Genomic DNA, 27,035 nt, shown 5'->3' with positions numbered 1-27,035 from the left:
GCTTTATCCTGAACTGTAAATTTTTACCTCTAGGGGCTTCCCTGGTGGTGCAGTGGTTGAGAATCCGCCTGCCAATGCAAGGGACACAGGTTCGAGCCCTGGTCCAGGAAGATCCCACATGCCGTGGAGCAGCTAAGCCCGTGCACCACAACTACTGAGCCTGCACTCAAGAGCCCACAAGCCACAACTACTGAGCCCATGTGCCACAACTACTGAAGCCTGTGCGCCTAGAGCCCATGCTCCGCAACAAGAGAAGCCACCGCAACAAGAAGCCCGCGCATCGCAATGAAGGGTAGCCCCCACTCACCTCAACTAGAGAAAGCCCAAGCACAGCAACGAAGACCCAATGCAGCCAAAAATAAAAAACAAACAAATAAATAAATTTATTAAAAAAAATTTTTTTTACCTCTAGAGCCAAGTTTTCTTGAGCAGTTGAGGAGTAAAAATATTCATGGTCTGGAGTTAAAAATTCATCTGTTATGTCTTCAGAAGACTCTGGTGAACAAGTTGATTGCACGGACTGATCCTATTAATAAGGTAAGAAATCATTTTTAAGTTGGTGTTTATTGTAAACAAATCCCTTTATAGTTGGATGCAGTGTTAATGATGGGGTATCAAAAATTACTCTGTGGTCAGGGTGACACTCTCTGAGACCTTCCTGCCTACTTGCACCTCTGGCCCTCTTTCCCCACAGTGAGCTGTGAACCCCCTGGAGCAAATGTGACAAATGACAGTCCTGAATCTCAACATCCTTACCTGCACAGTGGAAGTGGGGGGAGGCTGGGTGACCTTTTTGCTCTAAAATTCACAGGAAGAAAAAAGTCCCTAGACAACTCAAGCTGGGGACTGAATTTAAACACCCTGATCCTCAAGAGCCTAGATACAGTCCATGTGTTGGCGTTGTCCTCCAGGCTGAGGCTGCTCAGAACTGGGACTCCCTCAGGTATTCCCGTTTAAAGGCAAGTGAAGAAGCATGATTTTGGGGCTTCCCTGGTGGCGCAGTGGTTAAGAATCCGCCTGCCAATGCAGGGGACACAGGTTCGAGCCCTGGCCCAGGAAGATCCCACATGCCGCGGAGCGACTAAGCCTGTGCGCCACAACTACTGAGCCTGCGCTCTAGAGCCCGTGAGCCACAACTACTGAGCTTGCGTGCCTGGAGCCCGTGCTCCGCAACAAGAGAAGCCACTGCAATGAGAAGCCTGCGCACCACAACGAAGAGTAGCTCCTGCTCTCTGCAACTAGAGAAAGCCCGCGTGCAGCAACAAAGACCCAACACAGCCAAAAATAAATAAATAAAATAAATAAATTCATAAATAAAAAAAAGAAGCATAATTTTAAAAATAGCAATGCAATCTCAAAAATAAAAATAAAATAAAATAAAGTAAGTTATTTCTTCAGCATCTCCACTCTACCCCTTCCTTTTTTGCTCTTTCTCTACGTTCAGGCCCTGATCACCACATGGCCAGACAACTGGCTCCTTTCCTTACCTTCAGTCATCCCTTTGCAGAGGTTTTGTGGTTTATTTCCTTGGACATTGCTTTTGCCATACTTCCTCCTCTGCGCACTTAGCAGCTGCTTTCCTTAACCTCTCATGTCAAACTGAAATTTCTCAGACAAGCCTGGCCTCCCATACCTTCCCCACTTCCCTGACAGAGCTGCTTCTCCAGCCAAGCCAGTATGCTGAATGTGGCACATCCTTCCAGCCCTCACGTGAGAGAAAGAATAAATTGTCCTGTGAGCGGTTTGTGTGCTATGGTTAATACAATAGTATGTTCTTCGAGAAAGACCTCAAATGTTATCACACCTGGCTTTTTACATTGTTTCATTCTCAGCTGCTGTTTATATTCTTTAAATGATCCTGATCCCACGTCAATGGTGATTACAAAAATTTTGGTTCCTTGCTCTGGCTGGACTATGGCCCAACTGCATGCTTGAAGAATGCATTAAATCCCTGAAGCAAGGCTGTAACCCCAATGCAAATGCTAGGAAATGACTGTATCCCAGGGATCTTGCTGAGGCAGAGGTTTCAGGCATGAACACATTCCTTCCACTGAGTTGAAAGCTGAATTTGGGTCTTGGGTGACATTCCAGGTGAAGGTACTCTCATCGCAACCCTGGCCTTGCTTTTCCTACTTCAATCTGACCTGAGTCACGAGCTTTGGTAACTGACCGTGCTTTAAGAGTTGGTCTTGGGACTTCCCTAGTGGCGCAGTGGTTAAGAATCCGCCTGCCAATGCAGGGGACACGGGTTCGATCCCTGGTCCAGGAAGATCCCACATGCCGTGGAGCAACTAAGCCCGTGCGCCACAACTACTGAGCCTGTGCTCTAGAGCCCGCAAGCCACAAATACTGAAGCCCACACGCCTAGAGCCCATGCTCCGCAACAAGAGAAGCCACCGCACTGAGAAGCCCTCACACCACAACGAAGAGTAGTCCCCGCTCTCGCCACAACTAGAGGAAGCCCGCGCGCAGCAACAAAGACCCAGCGCAGCCAAAAATAAATAAATTAATTAATTAATTAATTAGGAAAAAAAAGAGTTGGTCTTGTCTAGCCAACTCGACAGAAAGCTCAAGGGTCAGAGCTGAATCTAACACTTGTCTATGTTTTCCCCAAGCTCCAATATACACAATGCTTTGAGTTGAACTAACTCAAAAAGTATCAGGCAGGGAGGAAAGACTTCTTCGTTCATGTCAGAGACATGAGGGCACATGCTCCAACAAAAAAGAACTACTATAGATATTATTTCAATGTCATAATACATAACAACTCAGTTCTAGTAGGTCTTTGGGTTCAAGTTGGCTCTCAAGGCAGTATGACTTACGCTGTAAGACTTCTCAACAACCACAGGTGCATCAGACTTTGCTTGAAAGACTTCACTATGCTCTGGCTGCTCATATTTTCTGGGGGGCAGGTGCCTGATACCTAATAATTATAACACAATCATTGTCATTCGGTGATATTCAAATGTAATGGAAGGGGCAAAGGGTGGCATGAGAGAAGAGATGTATGCATATTCTGCCAAGGGTGGCCATGTTTCGTATATCAAATCAAAGTGGAGACTGTTAGGCTAGCCTGGTCCCAGCACGTGGCCCTGGATCAGCCACCCTTTTGCCTACCCATTCAAGAGCGATGCTTGACAAGGAACAGATTTTAAATACCAAAAAAATCCAAACCAATAGATTTTCTACCTAAGATAAATAATAATTTTAGATGTACCTTCCTTTGATTTGCAAACAACTGTGAAACGATATCCCACGCCCTGATTGCAAGCAAATTACCAGGTGGAAATACACAGTCTTCAGTTTTCACCTACAAATCTCTAAAAGTGATGACAGTAAATGTCATTTGTCTCTAAGTTCCTCAGGCATAGACTCTCTGAGAGCCAGTGGAATTTTTCTGGCTTAAAATGCAACGCAAAGAAGTGGGCAATAGGGAGTAGCCTTCCATCAATGCCCTCAGGTAAAAGGTTCAATTCTTTGTGAGGTTAGACCCAGATCCGGGGTCAGTGCATGGAGATTATTTTACTTCCTTTGGACAAAGGAATCTGCTCCGGTAATAGAAAAACTCACGAATCTCTGGACTTCTTTACCTGTCTGAAGGACAGTGGGATTAGAAGGGTATGCTGCTTTCCCCTGGAATTCAGGATTCCCAGACAGGTAGGAAAGGAGAGAAGACCAAAGGAAATATTCTAGGAGGTTTACTTATTTTTGAGAGCTGACAACTTGATAGAGCTCACCTACCCTGACTCGTCCAACTGAACTTACCGGTGAAACTTCGAGGCCCTGGCTGTCTGCCATGCTGGTCACTGTTGCGGTCACTGCTGTCTGTTTTGTCACACTTGCCATTTCCTCCTGGCTCATCATTTTTCTTGGGATGCTCTACAGCTTGCCGCCAATCCACGTGCTCAGGGACCCTAATGGGGGGCTGCAGCAGGGGATCAGGCCTGTTTTCAGCCTCATTTTCTAAAGTCCCACTACTCTGAGGATGCCAAGGAGGTACTGCCAGCTGCCCAGTAGCTGCTTTCTCTGCCATTTCTTTCACCTCCGCTGGATGTAAGAGAAAGCAGCATTTAAAAGATCACTGTGAATGCTGGAAACAAAAGCTTTAGATTCTTAAAGAGTTATGTCATATTTTATAGCTCATATTGTCACAATGATTGCTTTTTTGGAATTGCATCATGCTTAGCTTGCCCTGCTTTGCCTGAAGCAGAGGAGAGGAGAGAATTGATGATAGAGTAAGGGAAAGGCAGAATTTCAGTTAGTTACAGCCCTTTTTGCTGAATTAGAGTAAAAAGTAACAGGAAACTTGTAGATGGACCTTCTTGTTGTGAAGATTTTATAAGAAAATGACATCTGAAGCCCCTAGTCTGTAGAGACTAACAGAAGGAATTCTATTTGAGTTTGTCTAGCCTTTCTAGACCACACTGAGCTCATATTTTGGGAGTACATATGTATGTGTTCATGTGTGTTTTCACTACAATTTTCTATACTTTTGCAATGTCACTTAGCATTAGTATCAAAAAACATACATGCTGTATCCTTTTAAGCTTACAAGATTAAACTGATACAAAAGGATAATGCCCATAGAATATGTGAAAGTGACACTGCAAGCTCTCTACCTTAATAATGTTATATATTAAACATCTATATTGTGTATTTTTACTACATGTGTTACATAACATACATACATATATATATGTATACACATGTAGAATAGAAGTTATTTCCTATACAGTATAGAAATGAAAAAAGCACTTCCCTTCTGCGGTTTGTAATCAGAAAGGTCTTGCTTTTAAAATGGAATGATCTAAAAAGAAAAGAATATGGGAGAACAATGCAATACAGGCTGTGTACTTACAGATAACAACCAGGTTAGAAAGATACTTTAAATTTCATTTTGTTCAACAGAATGCATGACTTTATACTCACTTTTCCATTTTAAGTGTCTCTCTCCAGCATCTTCATTATTTCTTGACTTTGTGTTATAGATTTTAGAAGACACAGATTCCATACTGATCCTGAATTGCATAGATTTGGGGGAAGGGGGCGAGTGGACACAAACACATCAGTTTGCTCAAGTTCTTGGCACAACCCCAAGCCCATCAGCCCACCCAGAGGACTGTCCCCTATTCTCTGAGCCGTTCCTGAGATTTCACCGACTCCTACCCACCACCAGGGACCACTAGACTTCCCAACGTTCAGCCCACAAGGCTCTACCTGGAAGAGCCCCAGCCAGGGCTGGATGACGTGAGTGGTCCCTGTGGGTGCCTTGGCACAGTGAGGAGTGCACTACTGAGCTGTGTCGTTCTGGTTCGGGCACTGGACTCTCTAGGCCTTCCCTGGCTAAGAAATAAAAGGAGTGGGTTAGAAGATCTCGAGGTAGAAGACCCACAACTGAAACACAGCTGCACCAGACAGAATCCTGGTCCTTGGGCTGTAGCAGAGCCCTGCCACAATGCCACAGAACATAGGTGAAGGTTCAGTAGCTGTTCCTGCCCTTTGATCAGAATCCTCTGGTAATATGCACACCTGCATATCAGTGATAGCACAATAGCTAGCATTTGTAAAGATGGTCTTGAGGCACCAGGGGCTCTGAAGAACATTCAGAGATCTTCAGCCTAGTTTCACTGAGTTCGAGACCATGTCCTGCCACTGGCTAGCTGTCTGACTCTGGCAAACTTCAATCTCTCTGGGCCAAGGTTTCCTCATCTGCAAAACAAGGGAGTTTCTTTTTCCTTTAAATATTCCATGAGTATATATATGTTATCGCCTATTAAACTAACTCTTTGAAAATGTGTGATCTATGGCATATATGTGAATTCCCTTTTACCCAGAATACCCCACTCTCCCACTGGATCAGAGTGCAGAGAGGCTGTTGAATTGGAAAGGTCACATCTAATCAGTTTCTTTGAAGAGCAATTGGGCAATAGCTATCAAGAATTTTTAAAATGTTCAAACCCTCTGACCTAGTAACTCTGCTTCTGGGACTCTATCAAGGACATAACCCAAAATGCAAAAAAAAGATTTACTGACAAGTCACTGTAGCCCTATTCATAACAGGAAAACAAACAAAAAAAGAATAAAACAACCTAAAATTCAACAATGGGGGAAATTCAACAATTTCAAAGTAAGTTTACAGGATGTTTTTAATAACAAGGGATAACCATGTTCTAATATAAAGCAAAAACTGAGGATACAAAATTACCTACATGTATATAATTACAATTTTTTTAAGCATACAAAAAGACTAGGTGGATTGGTAGCAAAGTGTTAAACTTTTCTTTGGTCAGTTTTTTGTTCTCCTGGGGGAAGAGGGTGGAGCTGGGCAGGGGAAGCCACAACTACAGCTTTTGCTTTGTCATCCAGTGGCTATACTATCACTCCATCTGCCTCTGTCAATGATGTGACTGCTAAACTCTCTGATGCCAGTTAGGTGGTTCTTCAGTTAATTTCCTTTGTAAAGGTAAAATACACTAATCTAAAATGTCTGGGCATTTTCCTTGATTCTCTCTTAATGTACATATTTAACCAAAATGAATGGAACAGCAAATTTGTCATTAGTTTTAGTCACCACTGGGGGTAGGAACAAAATTTTTTTTCCAGGAGGACTGACTTCAAGCTGTGGATTAATGTTGCCATTTAACCACAGAAAAGGAAAACTAAATTGATATAATACTCTATCTTGAAAAACATTTATTGCTCCATTAATAATTCCTCCTATGCAGGGACTTCCCTGGTGGTCCAGTGGGTAAGACTCCGTGCTTCCAATGCAGGGGGCCTGGGTTCGATCCCTGATCAGGAAATAGATCCTGCATGCGTGCCACAACTAAGGGTCCACACGCCACAACCAAGAGTTCTCATGCCACAACTAAGAAGCCCGCATGCCGCAACTAAGTGTCCGCATGATGCAACTAAGAGTCCACATGCCACAACTAAGACCCAGTGCAGCCAAAATAAATAAATAAATAAATAAATAAATTTAAAAATAATAATAATTCCTCTTATGCAAAATAAAATTTGTTTTACCTAAGTTCTTAAAAACCCAGCATACGCATACGCTCTCCTTCTAGTGATTTGTGCTGAAACCAATTCATTTCGTTGATCTGGCTAAAAATCAGAGGCCACAAGGTAACAATGATACTGTTCAACCCCCTCCTTCTGTCCCCCAGAGTCAGTGATGTTTATTTTGAACAACACTGGTTTTCACATAGTTTGATCTCTGTAGCACTGGTGCATGGAATAACTTGGCAATTCTTTTTATAAGAAAAACAATCTGGGGACTTCCCTGGCGGTCCAGTGGTTAAGAATCTGTGCTTCCAATGCAGGGGATGCAGGTTCAGTACCTGGTTGGGGAACTAAGATCCCACATGCTGCGCGGTGTGACCAAAAAAAAAAAACCCCCACAATCTGGGCAGTTTCAGAAAGGCAGGATGCTTTGCTTTTGACAATGGATGAGTTCTGTCTGGCTAACCTGCCAGCCACTTGATGTCCCCTGCAAGTCTCCATTATACCACTCTTCTCACTTACGCAACGGAGAGAACTTGCCAAGATCTGTTTCTGTGTTACTATGCCTCATCTCTCACAATCTCTTTGTCACTAGACATATGAAGATCATTAAGTGGCCTCAGGGTCACATGGGAGTCTAAAGACATGGTGACACAAAGAACAATACAATGTTAACCCACCTGCTGGTATTTTGGTTCCTGTTTCTTTCCAAACTGTCCTTGGCTCCGTGAGTAGGCTGAAACTGTTCACCTCTGCTCTGTTTTCCAGGACCACAAAGAGATGGCAGCTTAAAAATCAGTAGACATGTTTCAGTGCTTTGATGAAGGAATTTCTCTTCCCTTCACTCTCACATTCTATTTTTTTTTTTTTGTCTGCATTGGGTCTTCGTTGCCGTGTGTGGGGTTTCTCTAGTTGTGGCGAGCAGGGGCTACTCTTCGTTGCGGTGCACGGGCTTCTCATTACGGTGGCTTCTCTTGTTGTGGAGCATGGGCTCTAGGCACGCGGGCTTCAGTAGTTGTGGCGCGCATGGGCTTAGTTGCTCCGCGGCATGTGGGATCTTCCCGGACCAGGGCTCGAACCCGTGTCCCCTGCATTGGCAGGCGGATTCTTAACCACTGTGCCACCAGGGAAGTCCCTTCACATTCTATTTTTAAAGCCATTCTCGCTAAGTGTGTAGAACTAACCAGACCCCTCAAGACAATTTCATTTTGCATGTTTCACATCTAGTAACGCATCTCTTAGCTGGAGGCCTCTACATAGAAATGTTGGCCCCCAGGACTCCAGGCTGAACAGGGCACAAGTGGAGAAGGAGCAGACAAAATAGACATCAAAAATCCCCAAACACGGGGCTTCCCTGGTGGCGCAGTGGTTGAGAATCTGCCTGCCAATGCAGGGGACACGGGTTCGAGCCCTGGTCTGGGAAGATCCCACATGCCGCGGAGCAACTAGGCCCGCGAGCCACAACTACTGAGCCTGCGCGTCTGGAGCCTGTGCTCCGCAACAAGAGAGGCCCGCGCACCACGATGAAGAGTGGCCCCCGCTTGCCGCAACTAGAGAAAGCCCTCGCACAGAAACGAAGACCCAACACAGCCAAAAATAAATAAATTAAAAAAAAAAAAAATCCCCAAACTTGGACTTCCCTGGTGGCTCAGTGGTTAAGAATCCGCCTGCCAATGCAAGGGACACGGGTTCGAGCCCTGGTCCGGGAGGATCCCATATGCTGCGGAGCAGCTAAGCCCGTGCACCACAACTGCCGAGCCCGCGCTCTGGAGCCCATGTGCCACAACCACTGAGCCCGAGCGCCACAACTACTGAAGCCCGTACGCCTAGAGCCCGTGCTCCACAACAAGAGAAGACACTGCAATTAGCAGCCCGTGCACTGCAACAAAGGGTAGCCCCTGCTCGCCGCAACTAGAGAAAGCCCATGCGCAGCAACAAAGACCCAACGCAGCCAAAAATAAAAATAAATACATACATACATAAATAAATATATTTATAAAAAAAAAAAATCCCAAAACTTTCTCCTATATTAAGGCAGCAGGTTTTGTGGCAGGAGCCCCAGGCCCTGGGCTCTAGACCGATCTTTGCTCAGACTAACCTAAGAGAGCCTTATGTTTCAGTTTCCTCATCCATAAAACAGGGACAATAATATCTACCTAAATCCACCAGGTGGATGCTATGAAAATAAAACACAACAACAAAAAAAGGCCACAATACTTCGGAAACAGTAGAAGTAAAATAAATTAAAGCCTATGCCCTTTATCCAAAAGAAAGACTTTGGGATCTGCTTACTCCAATTTTAACAAACTTAGTTAATTATATTTCCTAACCTATTAAGGCAACAAATGTGAGATCTGGGGATGGCAGCAAGATGCCTAAAGGTGAGAAGATACGTAAAAATGATCATAATCTCTCTGGAATACAACCTCCGCAGGCTTTTGTGTGGCGGCAGCATTGTATCATGGAACATCACAATAATACATGTTCAGAAAAATGTCACGGTCACCAAGAAAAGGCCAGAATATATTTAGAATATATCCAAAATAGGTATTTAGAATAATGGGAAGTTTATAATGTTTTCATTCAGTATGATTAAAAATTTGAGAATGGAGAAATTAAAAGAATGAATTTCAATTGTCTGAAAAATTCATTTAGGTGAAAATGCCTTATTCCTTGATTATGCTAGAAAACCAGGGTACACTTTTTAAAGAACAATTGAAATATGGTATAATTGTTTTCCACATAGTCTTATGTACTAGTAGATGGCTTCCAACAACGGCTGTCATCAATTCCTTCCCTCCCTGCCATTTGGGAGCTGGAATCTACTTCCCTCCCCTTGAATCTGTGCTGGCTTCATGACTTTGACCAACAGAAAAACAGCAGAAGTGACACTGTCCTAGTTTTTAAGAGGCCTGGCAGCTTCAGCTTTCACTTGGGAAGCCAGCTGCCATGCTGCAGAGAAGCTTGGGTGAATGAAAAGCCAAGTGCGGAGAGAGGCCATCTGGGGGAGCCTAAGGCACCAGACAGGTAAGTGAAGCCTTCTTGGACCTTCTTGCCCAGCCCAGCCTCCAGCTGAATGCAGTCGAGGGGGTGATCCCAGCCGGTGCCACATGGAATGGAAGAATCACTCAGTTAAGCCCTGTCATATTCCTGACCCACAGAATTATGAGAAATAATAAAACATTGTTATTTTAACTCACTAAGTTTGGGCTTTTGTTGTTGTTGTCGGACAGCAATAGGTAATCAAAACACAGTATACAATAAAAGTATTTCTAATGGTTTTCTAGCAAACTCTAACTTCCAATAGAAACAGAAAAATTAAGAATCTAAGTAAATTCTTTGTGCCTCCTCTTTACATAAAAACAAATGCCAAGGCTTTTCCAAATGTTCTAAGTGAGGACTGAAGCCTCACTGAAATTCAGCAAGAAACAGTGAAACAGCACTAGACTGGGAGTCAGAAACCTGCCCCTGACCAGCTGTGGGCAGCAAGGCATGGGGGTTAAGTGGGAGTTGTCTGCCCTGTACAGGCCTAAGCGGGTGCACTGGAGGTGGAGGATTTTAAAACAATAATAAAACTCACCAAAAGCCTGCTTTTTATTACCATGAGCCAGCAACTCTAAATAATTTTAGTAATAAGATCTTCCTTCCAGTGGTGCTGACCTCTCCTACTCCACCCCGCTCTCAGCCACACCAGTGGATCTTGGAAAGTTTAAGTCTCTGAGCTTGAGCTTCACACTCTGTAAAAGGATGGGCTCGATCCACCTCTAAAATTCTGATTCAAGAGGCAGCCAGCTCTGTATGTGTGAACTTGTTCAAATTCATTCGTGTAGTCCTTCCCTCAATGACCGTTTATCAAGTACCTTCTACGTGCTAGGCCCCCTTCTAGGTGTGGGGACACAGCATGAGTAAGAGCTGTCCTTAAGAAGCTCATGGAGGAACCACTCTTCAACCCATGGTTTCTCACATCCTCTGAGGCATCTTCTTTGACTGTCGAGTCCTTCTGTCCCTCACTGGTGTCTGAGATACTCATAGTAGAGCTTGTGGTTCATTCATCATAATATCCCAGGGTCTAATAAATAGCCTCTGGCTCTATAAATGTTTGTTGAATGAGTGAATGAATGAATTAATAAGCAATTTAGAATGGGGATTAATACCTGCCCAAGATACCATATTTGGTGAGCTGAACTATATAAAAGTGTCAATACTTGATTATTTTAACCTATAAAACAACAATTTCATATGGTTCAAACTTCTCTGAATTTACGGAGAAGGACATGGGCTGTGTGCTGGGTTTGGAACAGGAGGTGAAGAGTTATCTATCTTGGAACTCCAACCTAGAGGCCTTACTTCCCAAAGCCAAGAGGACCCTGCTGTGAGTTGGCTGTGCTGACGTCAGTCCCTGCTCGCGGGTGAGGGGCAATGCTGACCCCGGCTCCAGGTCCTGCTTATGCTGCCCTGCCCCCCTTCTCAGCCTTACCTGTTGGCCCTTCTCCGACTGATCCCTAGTGCTTTCTTCAGTGACTCGGGGGAAAGGGGTGAAAGGTGTCCAGCCACAGCTGCTTCTTTTCTTGGACCTTTTGCCAAAATGCCCTCCTTGAAAGTCCCTCATTGTTCTTGGAGACTTTGCTAGGGTCGGGCAGTTGCCCTCAGTGTCCGGCTGCAGGTCCCCTGGCAGCTGCATGGCAGGAGGAGCATAGCTTGAAGCTGGGGGGCCCAGGGCTGAAGGCAAGTCATAGACGTCTGCAAACTCTCTGGAAGCCCACAGAGACCAGCGCTCCTCCTGCTCCTTCTGTGTCATCTCAAGCTTATCCAGCTTCTGCTGAATATTCCTCAGCAAACTGGCATTCTGGTGCATTAAGGTCTGTGAAATCTTTAGATTCAGCACACACTTACTGATGTACTCCTCGGTTATGGACCTGTTGCTCACGTCGCCCTTGGCTCCTCCGGCTGGCTCAGGCAGGCTGGGTGAGCTAAGTGACCCATCCTGCCGGTCCCAGTCCTCAAAGGAGAGCTCCGTGTCAGCTTCCGAAGAGCCGCTGTCCTCATGGCAAAAACAGCACGCCTCTCTCTCCATCTTTTCCGACTCTTCTTCCATGGACTTCAGTTCATCTACCTGGTTTTGTCTGGCCCCCTCAAGAGATGAACCAGTTCCTGGGGCCTCTTCCTCTTTGTCATCTCCCATGTCCAGGCAGCCTGAGTAGATTTCGTTGATTTCGAAGCTGCAGAGGCTCGCCTGACCTGGGCTGGGGCTCCTGGCCTCTTCCCCCACAGAGCAAGCAGGAGAAGCAGCGCCTTGGTTCTGTGTCTCCTGGGCCTCCAGACTTGGGTCTGGGACCAGAGGCTCTGGTGTTGCTTTCTCGGTGGGAGCAGAGTGACCCCTTGGTGAATGAAGCTGACCACCTGCTGAAAAGAGTAGCAACATGCAGCTGATTAAAGTGATTGCAGCAGCTCAGCAGCCTTGGCTTGTTGCTCAAGTGGCATGAGAACACAGAAAAAAGTTTTTTTCTTCCCACTCCCTTTCCAGTTAGGAAGACTACCAGATACACACACAGAGGCTGAGAGGGTATTTCGAACTATTTTGACGTGGGTTGAGATAGAAAATTTGGGGAACTTCCCTGGTGGCGAAGTGGTTAAGACTGGGTGCTCCCAATGCAGGGGGCCCGGGTTCAATCCCTGGTCAGCGAACTAGATCCCACATGCATGCCGCAACTAAGGAGTCCACCTGCCACAACTAAGGAGCCCACCTGCTGCATCTAAGACCCAGTGCAACCAACCAAATAAATAAATAAATATATATATATATATGTATCTATATATAGATATATATAGATATATGTTGTAAAAGGAAAAAAAAAGAAAATTTGGGAAGGATCAAACCCGGGAGGAAATGTTCTAAGCTTAAGTTATAGTATGTTCAAAACATGCATAACTTCAGGACAAGCAAATTACAGGCCCCTGAATCTTAGGACTAAATCCATGCTTCACACAAAAGGTGTTTGAATATTCATGTCAGTTCAAGTTGTGCTCTTTGTGAACATCTGATAAAAGAAGCTGAGACACTGCCCAAGAAGCCACTGCACTGAGAGAGATAATACCTCAAAAAATAACTCCAGGACTGACTACCCACCACCCCTGGTTGACGGTGTACAGCTCGCAGAGAATGGGTCGGAGGAGCCAAAGTAATAAGAGCTTGGAGGGCCATTCTGGAGGCTTCCAGGCCTGTCCAAAGAGTCAGAGAATAGTCACTTGGCTAGAATCCAAAGGCCTATGTTCCAGCTGTGTAATAAACCTGGAATTGTGAGCAAGCCACAAGCTCTCTGAACCTTAGTTTTCGCATCTGGAATATGAGGGCATCAAGCCAGATGATTGCAAGGTCCTTTCCAGCTCAGAGTTCTAAGGTTTCCAAGTATACTAAAAAGCAGTAAGGCTTTAGAGAAAAGGTTGGAAGGAAACATCAGAATGTTAACAAATTATTTCTGATGAATTAAAATGTTAAGTAATCTTCTTTGTATTGTTTAGGATTTGCTATAATGAGCAGATAATAGTTTTAAATTTTAAAAATCACCATTTTTATTTGTGAAACAATTAAATACATTCCTAAATCATACTAGAAAGAAACAGATTGTTACTGCACAGTTCTGGATCCAATCAATGTGTATATGGAGCCCAAAAAGTTTAACTTAATAATTTTAAGGATCTTGATTTTTCCCTAAGGCACCATCTTTCCCAGTATAAGTTATGGGTATAGTTTGGAGGAGTTGATTAGTTGCAGCTCTCAGAACACATTCATGTCAAAACCTGTGGGTTAAGGCCATACCTGTTTTCTTCAGCTCTTCTATTTGCAAGTCAGGGGTCTCTTTTGGATGTTCTGAAGTCACTCCTAAACAGACATTGACATCAGGATGGAGTTCATACCTCTGCACCCTGGAGCTCTCGGTTAGCTGAGTTCTCTGGGCTCCAATAAAATCCTGTAACAAGGGAAGTACTGGCAAGGACATATCTGCAGTCATCTGAATGTCACTGGTGTTTTAGAAACATATCTAGGTGTCAAATAAACTCCCTGTTACTCCTGTTGGGTAGACTGACTGTAGTCCTAATAAACGAATTAACTGTTAATTACCAATATTTAAAAAGTAATAACAGGGACTTCCCTGGTGGCACAGTGATTAAGAATCTGCCTGCCAACGCAGGGGACACGGGTTCAATCCCTGGTCTGGCAAGATCCCACATGCCACGGAGCAACTAAGCCCGTGTACCACAACTACTGAGCCGGCACTCTAGAGCCAGCGAGCCACAACTACGGAGCCTGTGTGCCACAACTACTGAAGCCCGTGCCCCTAGAGCCCGTGCTCCCCAACAAAAGAAGCCACCGCAATGAGAAGCCCGCGTGCAGCAACAAAGACCCAATGCAGCCAAAAATACAAAAAAAATAATAAAATAAAATTTTTTAAAAAGTAATAACAGTAGCTGTCATTCACTGAATCGCACTGTGTGCCTACAGGGTGTCCCTTTTACGTACTGACACTCCGCAGCCTCCCTCCGCAATTCCCTGCTGCCCTCACCAAGTTAGGCAGTTAGAATTTTCTTGGGAACACAGAAAGGGTGTAATGAAATGAGGATTTCCAAAATATCCTACAACTTGGTCTCTAGCTTCTTCTTGGTCTCTAACTCCCTATCCCCTGAGATAGGTAAGCAGAAATAAACTCCCAACAACTTCACAGCTTACCTTTAAGTCATTTTTCAGAATATACTGGATATCTTGAAGGTTCATAGTTCGGTCTTTCTGCTTGACCTGGATGCCTGACTTAACAATGTCATAGTAAGGTTTCGGAAGCCTGACATCAGCTTCTAAATAATTTCCCAAGACTATGGTTTCTTTAATAACTGAGCCATCTAAGTCATCCCAGGGTATGCTGTCTGTTAAGGAAAAAGCCATAGGAAGGAGAGACATTAAGAAATCAGATGAAATTGTCTAACCTTTGTCAAGTCACTCAACCTCTTTAAAATTAATTTCTCTCTGTAGAAAAACTACCGGAAGCCCAATAACAAAGGAGAAACCACTTGACCCAAATAACAGGGAAATCCCTGCCACAGAGACAGGAAAAAATAGTGTCAGACTCATGTAGGTATGGACTCTCTGCTGGCAGACCTGGGGACCACAAGGGAATGTTTCCTGGTGTCAAGTAGGCTTGCCCAATACATTCATGTCATGGAAGGTGTGGTTTTTGCCTCTGAGACTGTAAACACTGCTAAATGGGGGCTGATTCTCACTCCCTTAGTGAATGTGGTATGTATGCCTTCACCTTAGAGTCCTATATGTTTGGAAGGGTTTCTATGTCTTTTAAGTGACACTGCTTATACATACGCTGGATCCTGGGTGTGTTTGATTTCACAGTTTACTTCTCAGAGGCCAGTCCTTTTCCCTCGTTTATAAGTTCTTAACATAGAGAACAGACTTGCGGTTGCCAAGGGGGATGGGGGAAGGGAGTTTGGAGTTGGTAGATGCAAACTATTACATTTAGAATGGATAGACAACAAGGTCCTAATGTATAGCACAGGGAACTATATTCAATATTGAACTATAGTCAATATGGTTTTTCAATATGAAAAACCATAATGGAAAAGAATACAAAAAAAGAATGTATATATGCGTATAACTGAGTCACTTTGCTGTACAGCAGAGATTGATACAACATTGTAAATCAACTATACTTCAATTTAAAAAAAAGTTCTTAAGGGGCACCTCACAGAGACCCCTAAGCATTGACAGCAATATTCAGTTTAAAAACGCTCCTTGGATTAAATGCATTACCACTGACAAGCTGATAGGTGGGCTTTGCTGAGTCTTAAAGAACAGGTTAAAAGAGAAAGATTTCTGGGAGATCATCTTATACCTTCCATAAACACAAAGAGGTTTCCTTAAAGAAGTTTTTTTTGCCTGTGTCCTGCATTTTCATAAAACTAAGTAACTCTTGGGGGAAAAAAAAATCCAACCTAAGAATAGGGACTTTGGTCACCGTCAATGAGCTCTTTGATCTACCTGTTAAAATCTCCTGTATGATCACAGAAAAGCTGTAGATGTCTGACTTCACTGTGGCTGCCTTCTGTAAGATCACCTCCGGGGCGGCCCAATTGTACAGCTGGGTGGGGAGGGATACTCGAGTCAGGTCCTTGTGTACACCTCCATCCTGGCTACGGAAGGAAACACAAGGTAGGGCTCATGTCTTAAAGGATCACTGTGATCACCACGCCACACAGGTGTGAAACATTTGCCTCTGAAGACTGACAACCTCCTTGAGCTTCCAGAAACCAGCTAGACCTTAGCTAACTCATACTGCCTGCTATTCCAACGCCTGCAACTCCTTACCGTTCCTACCCGAGCAGGCCCTGCCCTGCCTCCCACCTCATCTGGCCGCTCTCTCCTGCTCACTCCTCTCAAGTCACAGGGGCCCTCTTTCAGTTTCTCCAGCATGCCAAACACATCACCACTTCAGGCTTTGCACCGGTGGCTTCTTCTGCATGGCATGCTCTGCCCACAGATCCTAGCATGACTGGCTGCTTCTTGTAATTAAAGTATTAGCTCATAACACATATATATGGAATCTCAAAAAAAAAAAAAAGGTTCTGAAGAACCTAGGGGCAGGGCAGGAATAAAGACGCAGACGTAGAGAATGGACTTGACGACACGGGGAGGGGGAAGGGTAAGCTGGGATGAAGTGAGAGAGTGGCATGGACATATATACACTACCAAATGTAAAATAGATGGCTAGTGGGAAGCAGCTGCATAGCACAGGGAGATCAGCTCGGTGCTTTGTGACCACCTAGAGGGGTGGGATAGGGAGGGTGGGAGGGAGACACAAGAGGGAGAGGATGTGGGGATATATGTATACATATAACTGATTCACTTTGTTATACAGCAGAAACTAACACAACAATGTAAAGCAATTATACTCCAATAAAGATGTAAAAAAAAAAAAAAGTATTAGCTCAAAAATCACCTCCTCGGAGAGGACTTACCTGACCACCTAATGTAAAGTAGTCCCAATTTATTGGCCTCAGAGCACTTATTATCTGAATTTCTTGTTCATTGATTTATTGTTTATAATCTGTCTCCCCTCCACCAAAGTCAGCTCCACGAGGGTAGGCCGCTTATCTGTCTCTTGTATCACCGTATCTCTAAACTTATACCAGGGCCTCAATGCTTACTTTTGATTAAATGAACCTAAGACTCTTTCAAGAACCCCCTCAAGCCCCACCTGCTTTATCAAAGCTTTCTGGGACTCTTCCAACTCTTTGTGTGCTTCTTTTCTGAGCTCTGCCCTCTTGGGAATGAGCCCTCTCAGTTTAGCACTCAAAGGTTCACTGATTGGCTTGAATAACTCAACTTCGCAACCAGGCTCTTTGAGAACTAAGTCAGAGTATCCTAAATGTCTTCTGGGCCAACGAGAGTCCTCAGGGTGATCAGCGCTGACTTCTGCCCACAGCTGTCATGAGCATCAAATGAGATCACGCGTGTGGGAACACTCCATGAACCATAAAGCACTAAGCAAGTAAGGCATTAATATTAACATTACGGTAGGCATTTGGTAAAGACTTGGTGACTGCTGGTTGATAATTAAGAATTAAGTTTTTGGGAATTCCCTGGAGGTCCAGTGGTTAGGACTCGGCGCTGTTACTGCTGGGGTCCGGGTTCAGTCTCCCGCGGGGAACTAAGATCCTGCAAGCTGTGCAGCGTGGCCAAAAAAAAAAAAAAAAAAGAATTAAGTTCCTAAAAAGCAAGTAACCAGAAGTTCTTTTTGCTGGCAAAGGAAAGCTTTTAGAGGATGGGATGGACCTCTCAGACTTTGAACAAACTTCCGTAAGTAATATTTCTTCCGGTAGAACTTCTGATAGATGGCAATGAGTTCAGGAAGCCATGAAGCTATAAAAGACTATATTTTTGTTTTGTTTTCTCTCTTTTTGTTTTTAAAAGATGGTACATTTAGACTCTTTAGTTGTATTGCTCAATAGGCAAGTGTGGCCTAGGTGTCATGTGAACAGCGTGGATACACATGCAAATATTATATTAGTATCACAGAAAAAGCAATGGCGTGTTTTATTGTCAGAGATATATTCTGAGGACCTAGCATACTTGGCTCTTCACCTTGTAGGCTGACTGTCCAAAGGAGACACTTACTGACCTTCTTGGGCCTCTCAGGCTGCCTAAGGCAAGGGACAAGTTATTTACAATCAGGATTTATATCCTTTCTCTTTTACTTCCATTCACCTTCCACTCTTCTGATCCCTCTTCCTTCTCTGTTAACGCTAGTGGGGTGTAGGAAGGGAGCTTCTTTTCTGGCTGTCATTCCATGGTAGTTATTTTTCTGGGCTTCAGCTTTGACATCATTAAAATTACATTTGGCTATGGCTATGTGATACCACTTGCAAGGTCAATTCCAGCTCTAAAGATTCCATTAAGAAGGAGTTGAAGAATAGCAGAAACTGCTGTATCATTTTTACACCAAGAGATGGAGTGCTACCCTTAACAATGACATTCAACAACTGGACCAGCCTGAATAGAGTGCTACCAAAAATAAATGTAGAACTGAAAGCTGTTTTGTATTCTTGGGTAATCAACTCACATTTATGAGCTGTCAAATGTTGCTGATGGACATTTCTGCCCAAAGTTCCATTCTGAGGTCAACAAGCCCAAAAGAACTCACACTTTCCTACCCATTTACTTCACAGCCCCTCACTTGACCAGTCTGTGGACCCCAGCTTCTCAGTGCATCTCACATCTTTCCCTTCTATTTTGGTTCCTTGGTCACCACCAGGCCCTGCCCTGTGGCCTCCTGGCTGGTATTTCTACCTTCAACCTCCAATCCATCCTGCCCCTATAGCCAGGAAACGTCCTCTACCACCTGATTCTAGCCACAGCTGGGTAACCTCAGACCACCTCTTCATCTCTCTGGGCCCCAGTTTCCTCTTCTGTAAAAGGACAGCGTTGGGCCTGGCCATCTCCAAAGCTCCATTTCACTCTAGGATTCACATTTCTACTGGAGAGCTCAAGTCACAGAAACTGTTATACCTCCATTTCAACAACAGATGGCGCCGCATCACTGGCAAACAGCTTGGGTTCTGTCAGCCTTCTTGAAAAGCCTGTTATCAACAGCAAAAATGTCCAAATCCCTTAGCTTCCACTGCCCTTGAACACATAGCCAAAGTGGTGAACCCTGTTCTGAATCATTTCAAGGTTTCCCTTCAGCTAGACTCATCCATTCACTTCAAATGCTTCCTGAGCACTTACTGTGTGGCAGGCCTGAGGTGGGTGCTAAAGATGAACAACTCATGGTCCCTGCCCTCTCCGAGCTCGCCCTCTGGGGGGGCAGACACACTCGGCTGCAGGGGAGTGAAATATGCTCAGTGAGGTGGGGACAGGGCTTCAGTATAGGCTTCACGGGGTGTGGTGGGAGACTGGGTCAGAAGTGAGTTTAAAATGACAAAAGGGAGTGCCAGGTACTCCGGAGGCAAGGAGCAGAGCCAGGAAACGGCCTGGACTGAAAGTGTCTTCAGATGGCCAGGCAGAGTGGGAAGTGATGAGCATGGCACTGCAGGCAGAGCCCGACCCTGGAAGGCTTCTCACCCTGCAAAGTGCCGGGACTTAATCTTCTAGGCCATGGGAGCCACTGGGATTGAGAATGGACCAGATCTGAGACTGAGCCGCTCAACTGGCGATAGCTGTTTGGCCTCCACCGGTTCCCACATGGAAAACTGCTCCAGTCACACCCTAACTGCTCCCCTGCTTCTCTCTCGTCCAGTCACAGCCCCTTCTCCACATGGCAGGAGTGAGGGGGTCTGCTTAACCTGTAAATTTCAGCCATGACACCATTCTGCTCAAAAAAAACGTTCACAGCATCCCCATGTTCTTAGGGTTAAATTCAAATTCTTTGCCAAGGCCCATGAGGTCAAGCACAATCTGGTCCCTGCTCCCCTCTCCAGGCAGAGAGACCAAGGGCTCATGCGGTCAAGGAAGTGAGAGTCTTTCCACTTCATTCATTTAAAAAACATGCTGAGCTCCCACTGTGTGGAGGCTTATTCTAGGCATCTGAGATATGGCAGCGGATAAAACAGAAATCCCTGCCCTGGTAGAGGTTTTCGTATAGTGAGAGAAGTATATTATGAGCATGTGAGCAGCAAAGACCTGCTGAGAGACTCAGAAACACAGCCTCAGTGATGGTGGTAGGTGAGGACCAGGGTAAGTGGAGGTAAGCAGATCTAAGCCATGGGTCTGCCCGTGGCTGAGGCCTCACAGCAGCACAGGAACAACCCTGGGCCTAGGGCTCAGAGCCGTGGACGACAGCAAGGAAGCACAGGGGAGATCCTCTGCTCCCCAGAACCTAGGGGCAGGAGATGGGGGCCAGCCCTCAACTCTCAGGAGGACTCTGACTCCTGCCAAATGGGAAGTGAAGCCCATCCACCAACCCTTGAATAAGGGCGTTGTTTTTTGTCACTGCTTCTCTCACAGCACTGATCCCCACCCATCTGGACCAGGACCGTAACGCTCACCAGCACCCATCGCCTTCTCTCTCCTTCCAGGATGCACAGCTGTGGTGCATTTCCCAGCCTCCCTGCAAAGAGGTGACTGGGCTCTGGCCAATGTAAAGTGGGAAGCAACGATACACACACTTCAGGTAGTCCCTAAACCCCGCCGTGTGTCCCTCCAGGCTTGCTCTTGCTCGTTGACCAGCAATGCAGAGGATACAGTGGGGGGACTGAGGCCTGGGGGATGGTGGAGCCACAGTGGGGAGGAACGTGGAACATAGTGAATGCCACCACCACCACCCCCAACACACACACACACACACACACACACACACACACACACACACCAGAGTGCAATGTGAGTGAGAAATACTTCGGTTGTGTGAAGCCACAGAAAATTTTGAAAACTTATACATGCTGGCTAATGTGTGCTCATGCTTGTTAAATGTTTATTAAAATGAGAATGTCCTGAGCAAAAATAACTTCCCCAAAGTCCCTCTAACCTTGGCTGACAGGGCAAGGCATTGGGAAACCTCTTCCTCCATGGATAGCCAGTTCAGCCCACAAATGAGGAGTCAAGCCCAGATCAGATTCTCTCTCTACAGCAAAGCACCCCCAGGGAGATCCTGTTTGGATGTCATGATCGAGGTGCACACCCACCTTTCCATCATGTACTCCAGGTTGGTCAGCCTCGCTTCCCCTGTGGAGACGATGTGGATGGCGTAGGAGCTGAGGGAACGGTGGATAAAGCCCCGAGAATGCAGGTATCTCAGGGCGTCGGAGGTCTGGAGTAGCAGGTGCACGATCACCTCCATGCGCAGCACAGGGAACTGGGCCCGCTGCAAGCAAGAGATCAACCGCCAGAACAAAGGGGACTGCGGCCCCCGACACTGTAGAATGCTTTGTAGTTTCCAAAGTCTTTTCAATTGATCTTCATGACAGCCACCTAGTGTGCCCATTTTATAGCTGGGGAACGTAAAGCTCAGTGACGTTAAGTGACCGGCCTAAGGTCCCACTGACCCAGGGCCCCTGGCTCCAAACCTGGGTTCCTTTCCCTCAGCCAAGCTGCTTGATACCGCGAAAAATGAGGAGAAAAGTCCTCAAAGCCTGGTACACACAGAGTGGGCCTGCCACCAACAGCAATGCACCTGCCCTGCTCCCCATCTCCAGCCAAGCCTGTGCTGCGGGAGAACCTAGACACGTAAAGGACAATCCATCCCCTACCACAGTCAGATGACCTAGAAAGTTCATCCTAGGAGGACAGAAATTCACTCACACCAAAGTACCCAATCATAACAGGTCTCTCCCCAGAGAAGTGGCATTTTAAGTTAATGCCCTCACCCAAGGAGAGGAAAGGGAACTAGGACACTAACAGGAGGTGCTCAGGCAAGAGGAATGGCGAGCCATTTCAGGGAAGAGCCCTTCCTGGAGGGTCTCTTCTCACTCCAGCCCAGGGTCTTTAGAACAAAGTCATGGAGAAAGAAAAACAAATCTTTCAGGATCTCTCTGAAGCCACATCTCAGCCCAAAGCACGTTTCCCAGGGAGTCTGTGGGTCAGGGAATATGTCCCCACCTCCACCAGGAAGTCTGAAAAGGGAGAGGGGACTGATAAAGACTTGCATATAAAGGTCCTGCAGGGCACCAGTGAAAATACTGGGAAATAAGACCAGAGGCTGTTTGATTATGGTTAGCTAAAAGTGTGGCTATGTGTTTTCTGGGTCTACTGAGCTCTTAGATGTCTGATAAAAAAGCAAGACAAACAATAATAAAATCACACTAGCTCCAACGTGCTGATCAGCCTTAAATGGTGTGTTACATAGCTCCCACAGAGTAAAGAATTAAGAGGTTTCTCAACTCTACTGCTGGGGGAGAAGGAAGAGGGAGGAAGGGAAGGGAGAGCTGGGGCGGGGGCTTGGGGGGAGCAAGGGAAGAACCCAGGGAAGCGGCCATTTACCCGTTCATGGAGGACAGCGAACAGCGTGCCGACGGCGACGCGCTCGTACACGAGGCGAGTCTTCTGCAGGCCCTGGGACAGGCACACAGCCATCAGCTGTAGCAGGTGAGGGTGCCGCAGCTTGCTGCAGAGGGAAGGAGGCTTCCGATGAGGCAGAGGGAAGAGGGCATGATGGAAGATGGGCGCTTTCCTTTCTTCTTGGCACCCTGAACGCACTCCAAACAAATACTATTTGCACAGAATGTTCTTCCAAGAAAGTGGGATGGGGTGGGAGTGGGGTCTCTGTTGGTGGAACCCTTGACCTTTCACTGATCAGAACCTGAGGGCTTAGGGTCATCAACGACAATGTCACTAAGAGCTACTAAGCAAGGCACTTTACATACATCAACTTGATCCTAACAACCAGTTGCAAGAAAGGTATCATTACAGTTACACTCATTTTAGAAATGAGGAAACCAAGGTCAGGGAGATGTCAGGCCCAAGGTCATAGACCCTCACATCAAAATCCACGCTGTGGGGACTTCCCTGGTGGTCTAGTGCTTAAGAATCTACCTTCTAATGCAGGGGACGTGGGTTTGATCCCTGGTCAGGGAACTAAGATCCCACGTGCCACAGAGCAACTGAGCCCACGTGCTGCAACTACTGAGCAAAGGAAGATCCCGCATGCCACAACAAGACCCGACACAGCAATAAATAAATAAATATTTTTTTTTAAAAAAATCCATGCTGCGTCTATGAGCCCTTCCAGCCTCCTTGAGTCCCTTTAGGATGACTTCCCCAAAAGGAAGGATCTGGCTTTACAGGAGTTGAGTGATTTCCTCAGGAGAGAACTCGATGAGCCAGGGCCTATTCCAAGGCCTCAGCAGCCCTGGTATGAAACCAAGGATGGATTTCCTGCCCCTTTGAAAGATTAACCCCTGAGCCACAGGAAACCTAAGGTACTGAGACCCATCAGCGTGTCCTCAAAGGAGAGACATGGTTCCTTAGACACGTGGGTCTCCAGCAGAGCCATGCTCTATGAAGACAGGCTTGCGCATGCTGACCTGATGGGCACAGGGCCCAAAATAAGGTGGGCCTCGGGGGCTGCAGAAGAGCCAGCCAGACCTGAAGGCTGCATTCAGAGACCTGTGTTACGGGGAGTTGATCAGCTGACAGAATTGAGCCCCTACCACCACCATTCCCACACTCAGGCTATTCATGAGTTCTTTTTCTTTCTTGGCAGCCCTGGGAAGTCAAATCAACCTACAACGAGGAAATGCTGAGGCTGAGGGGGCTGGTCTCCACCCTCAGGCACAGCCCTGCACAGCCCTGAACTTGGGTCTGAAATGCTCTTGGGTTTTCGTCTCACCTGCTGTGCTCTTGCTCAGCAATTAACAAGTCAGCCAGCCGCAGCCTGCGGCAGTGCGAGTGGGTGGGAAGATGCAGCTCCTTCACTGTGACCCTGTTCCCGTTCCACAGCAGGCTACAAGGGCAGGAGAGAGTGGGAGCAGAAGGGAATGAGCAGCCATTGCTTCAGTGAGGAGCTCTGTAGCCAGAGATCAGAGAAGTAGTGTTTATACAGACTCTGTAAAGCCCCCACCCCAGCACTGCTGGGTCCTCCCTCCTACCACCCCCGGGGCCTAAAGCACTTCAGGGACTTAGTGCAGGTGGCAGGAAGTCACTGAAGGATTTAAGGGAGGGAGTGACTTGATCAGGTTTGTATTTTAGAAAGACAAGGGTACCAGCAGCATGGGGAATGGGAGGGCAGGGGTGGTCTGGAGAATGAGAGGCCAGTTAGGAGGCTAGCCTGGGGGAGGGACAGTGATGACGTGGGCAAAGGCCACAGCAGTGGACAGAAGAAGAGGGGATATGACAACAAATCTGTGGCACGGGCAGGAAAACAAGAAGCATATCTGCAGGGGATACAGAGCCTTGCGGGTCTGTAGAGGCCTTTTTAGAAGGGTGTGACTTCTAAGCAGGGAAGAGGCAGCCAGGTTCAAGGAGGACAAGAGACCTTGGCCAGGACCACTCCTGTGACCCTGCAGTAGGCAGGTCTCTGGGGACTGAGAACATCCCAGGGACTTTCATCACAGCCAAATCCTATTACTGCTGCCTCTGCTGCATTTGGCTGGTGAGAGCCATGCAGGGCTTCAGTACCCTTTGACCTGAGGCCAGACAGCCACCCCTATGCTGCCTCTAATTCTCTAGAGAGTAGAAAGGTTGAAACACTGTCATGAGTAATCTTTCAGAGCGGTTGTTCTCAACAAGGGGCCATTTGGCCTTGTCTGTAGACGTTTTGGTTGTCACAATCACAAATGTAGGGGGTTGCGGGGAGGCAAACAGAGCTGCTACTGGCATCTAGTGGGTAGAAACCAGGGACACTCCTAAACATCCTACAGTGCACAGGACAGCCCCCAACAGTAAAGGATAACGAAAATGTCAATGGTGTCCTGGCTGAGAAATCCTGATCTAGACATCTGCTTTTCAGTGTGTCCTTGTGTTTGGGCAGAAACCCTCCACACACAAGGAAGTCACACAAAGTCCATTCTTCCTGTGGGACTAAATCTTACCTCCACTGGCCAGCTTCCACTTACTTGGTCATGACCATGTAGGGGCCACTGAAGAAAGAGAAGGCGGGCTCATCGTCAGCTTGAATCACTTCCTTTTCTCCAATTACTGGAAGAGATCCTAGATAAGCCAGCTGCATGCCCCCTGTGAGATAAAACTGAAAGCAAAGCACAGCTTCAAATGGTGGGGAAAAAGAGAAAGAAGTAAAATACCTCCAGAATTTTACCAGCCAGCTAAAAATAAAGATAGCTGCTATTTATCAACTTGCTGAATACCCCTATGCACTGGACATAATTCTTTTTATTATCTTTAATCTTCCAAGAAGCACTGCAATGTTGTAATACTCTTTCCCTTTTGCTAGCGAGGAACCGGAGGCTCACGGGAAGAGGTCAGATACCTGCCTGAAGCACCAGGCCTCAGGTGCCTCCTGAGGCACCCACAGAACATGCCTGGGGCCTTCGCTGGGAATTAAAGGATCATTGTCTAAAACTCCCCAAATCTAGCCCAAAGGCATTCAAGAGAACTCTCCAAGGTTTCCATCATTTTTCAGTAAGGACGGGAACACTAAGAGGTACTTGTCCTGCAAGAGCAGTAAAGAATTAAAAAAACACTTTGGAGAGGGAGTATTTTAACTTTCCATAGGAAGGAAGAGTTGGACAAAGTTGTGGGCCCTGGGGCCAGAGCCAGGGCCGGGCGATTCCCCAGTTAGTCCTGCAAACATTGGGTGTTGGTAGCAACCTCTTACCTTTCCAAAGCCAAAGCTGTAGATATTTTGGGCAGAAATGACTCCAGCTTTAAGCAGTCGGTTAGGAGAGCCATTAGGGCTTCTAGAAATATTTAAAAGAGGAGAAGAAAAGTAAGGATTAACTACCCATATCTAGAGGAACAACGCTGAACCAAGCTGTCAGAATGTGTAGTTGGTTTTGTCTTTAGTACTTGACAGTGGAACCGCAGATGATGTAATAGTCAGCCTCTGAGAGGGCCGCTGTGATTCCCATTTCCTGGTATTCGTGCCCTTGTGTAGCCACACACAGGTCAGAGAGGGCTGACCTGTTAACCTAACGGGATACTGCAGAAATGATGGAGTGGTGTGAGTTCCAAGGCTAAACCCCCCAGGACTTCTGCCCTGATCTCTCGCAGCATTTGCTCTACAGGAGGCCAGTTGCCATGTTGTGAGGACACTCCAGCAGCCTAATGGGGAGGCACGACACCCAGCACCAGTTTGCTAGCCATGCAAGTGAACCACCTTGGAACTGGATCCTCCAGTCCCAGATGACTGCAGCCCAAGCTGCATCTTGACCACATCTTCATGAGAAACCCTGAGCCAGAGCCACCCAACTCAGCCATTCCCATTGGAATGGCTGAGTTGGGTGTAGCCATTCCTGACCTACAGAAATTATGTGAGATACAAATATTTATTGTTGTTTGAAGCCACTAAGTTTGGGATTAGTACAACAGATAACGAATAGAGATGGTCAAAGTTGGAAAGAATCATAAAGCATACCTTATCCAACTTTCTCATTTTACAGATGGGAAAGATGTAGCCAGAAAGGGGAAACCTGCTGGCCTGAGGTCACAAAACAGCAGCAGGGACTAGGCTTTGGCCCTGTTAGAAGGAACTTGGTCTGCCAAGATCCTAACGCTGGCAGGAGAGGAGGTGTGAGAGATGGAAGAGCTGAACCAAGCAGGGGCTCCAAGGCCAGATGAGGGATTTGGGAGTTTAACCTGATAGCCATGAGGAAGACCCTAAAAGGGTTTTTAGCAGTGAGTGGCACAATTCGATTTTCATTTTTAAAAGGTCATTCTGGATGCTGAGTAAAGAACCAAGATAGACAAGAGTGGCAGCAAGAAGAGCAGTTAGGAGTAACTGGTCCTCGAGGGAATCGTTAACTCATCTTGCATGAGAAGCATCCAGGTCATGAGAGGAAAACCAGGACTCAGTGTGCACAGAATGGGATGGGGGAGCCTGTGAAGAGTGTGACAAGTCTACTCACCCTGATCACAGAAA

The 27,035-nt window shown here is 46.2% G+C and overlaps 1 protein-coding gene across 5 annotated transcripts in view; it reads right to left on the bottom strand.

The window, feature by feature from the left end:
• Positions 1-27,035, bottom strand: part of TEX14 (testis expressed 14, intercellular bridge forming factor) — a 174,196-nt gene that overhangs the window by 23,649 nt on the left and 123,512 nt on the right. For 3 of the 5 annotated variants that reach the window (XM_061176381.1, XM_061176380.1, XM_061176379.1), the window contains 15 exons: positions 25,773-25,854; positions 25,054-25,184; positions 23,829-23,942; positions 22,481-22,604; positions 21,187-21,365; positions 16,046-16,197; positions 14,732-14,922; positions 13,823-13,973; positions 11,483-12,408; positions 7,686-7,792; positions 5,218-5,343; positions 4,930-5,018; positions 3,766-4,047; positions 2,823-2,923; positions 407-526 (listed from right to left, as the gene is read on the bottom strand). In XM_061176381.1, coding sequence (XP_061032364.1) covers positions 407-526; positions 2,823-2,923; positions 3,766-4,047; positions 4,930-5,018; positions 5,218-5,343; positions 7,686-7,792; positions 11,483-12,408; positions 13,823-13,973; positions 14,732-14,922; positions 16,046-16,197; positions 21,187-21,365; positions 22,481-22,604; positions 23,829-23,942; positions 25,054-25,184; positions 25,773-25,854 — 2,875 coding nt within the window. The remainder of the gene's footprint in view (positions 1-406; positions 527-2,822; positions 2,924-3,765; positions 4,048-4,929; positions 5,019-5,217; positions 5,344-7,685; positions 7,793-11,482; positions 12,409-13,822; positions 13,974-14,731; positions 14,923-16,045; positions 16,198-21,186; positions 21,366-22,480; positions 22,605-23,828; positions 23,943-25,053; positions 25,185-25,772; positions 25,855-27,035) is intronic. The other 2 variants (XM_061176383.1, XM_061176382.1) reach the window with 1 other exon arrangement.

The sequence above is a fragment of the Eubalaena glacialis genome, chromosome 19, assembly GCF_028564815.1.
Source record: "Eubalaena glacialis isolate mEubGla1 chromosome 19, mEubGla1.1.hap2.+ XY, whole genome shotgun sequence".
Lineage (NCBI taxonomy): Eukaryota > Metazoa > Chordata > Mammalia > Artiodactyla > Balaenidae > Eubalaena > Eubalaena glacialis.
The sequence above is the reverse complement of the archived record's forward strand: the minus strand, read 5'-3'. Positions and strand labels throughout refer to the sequence as shown.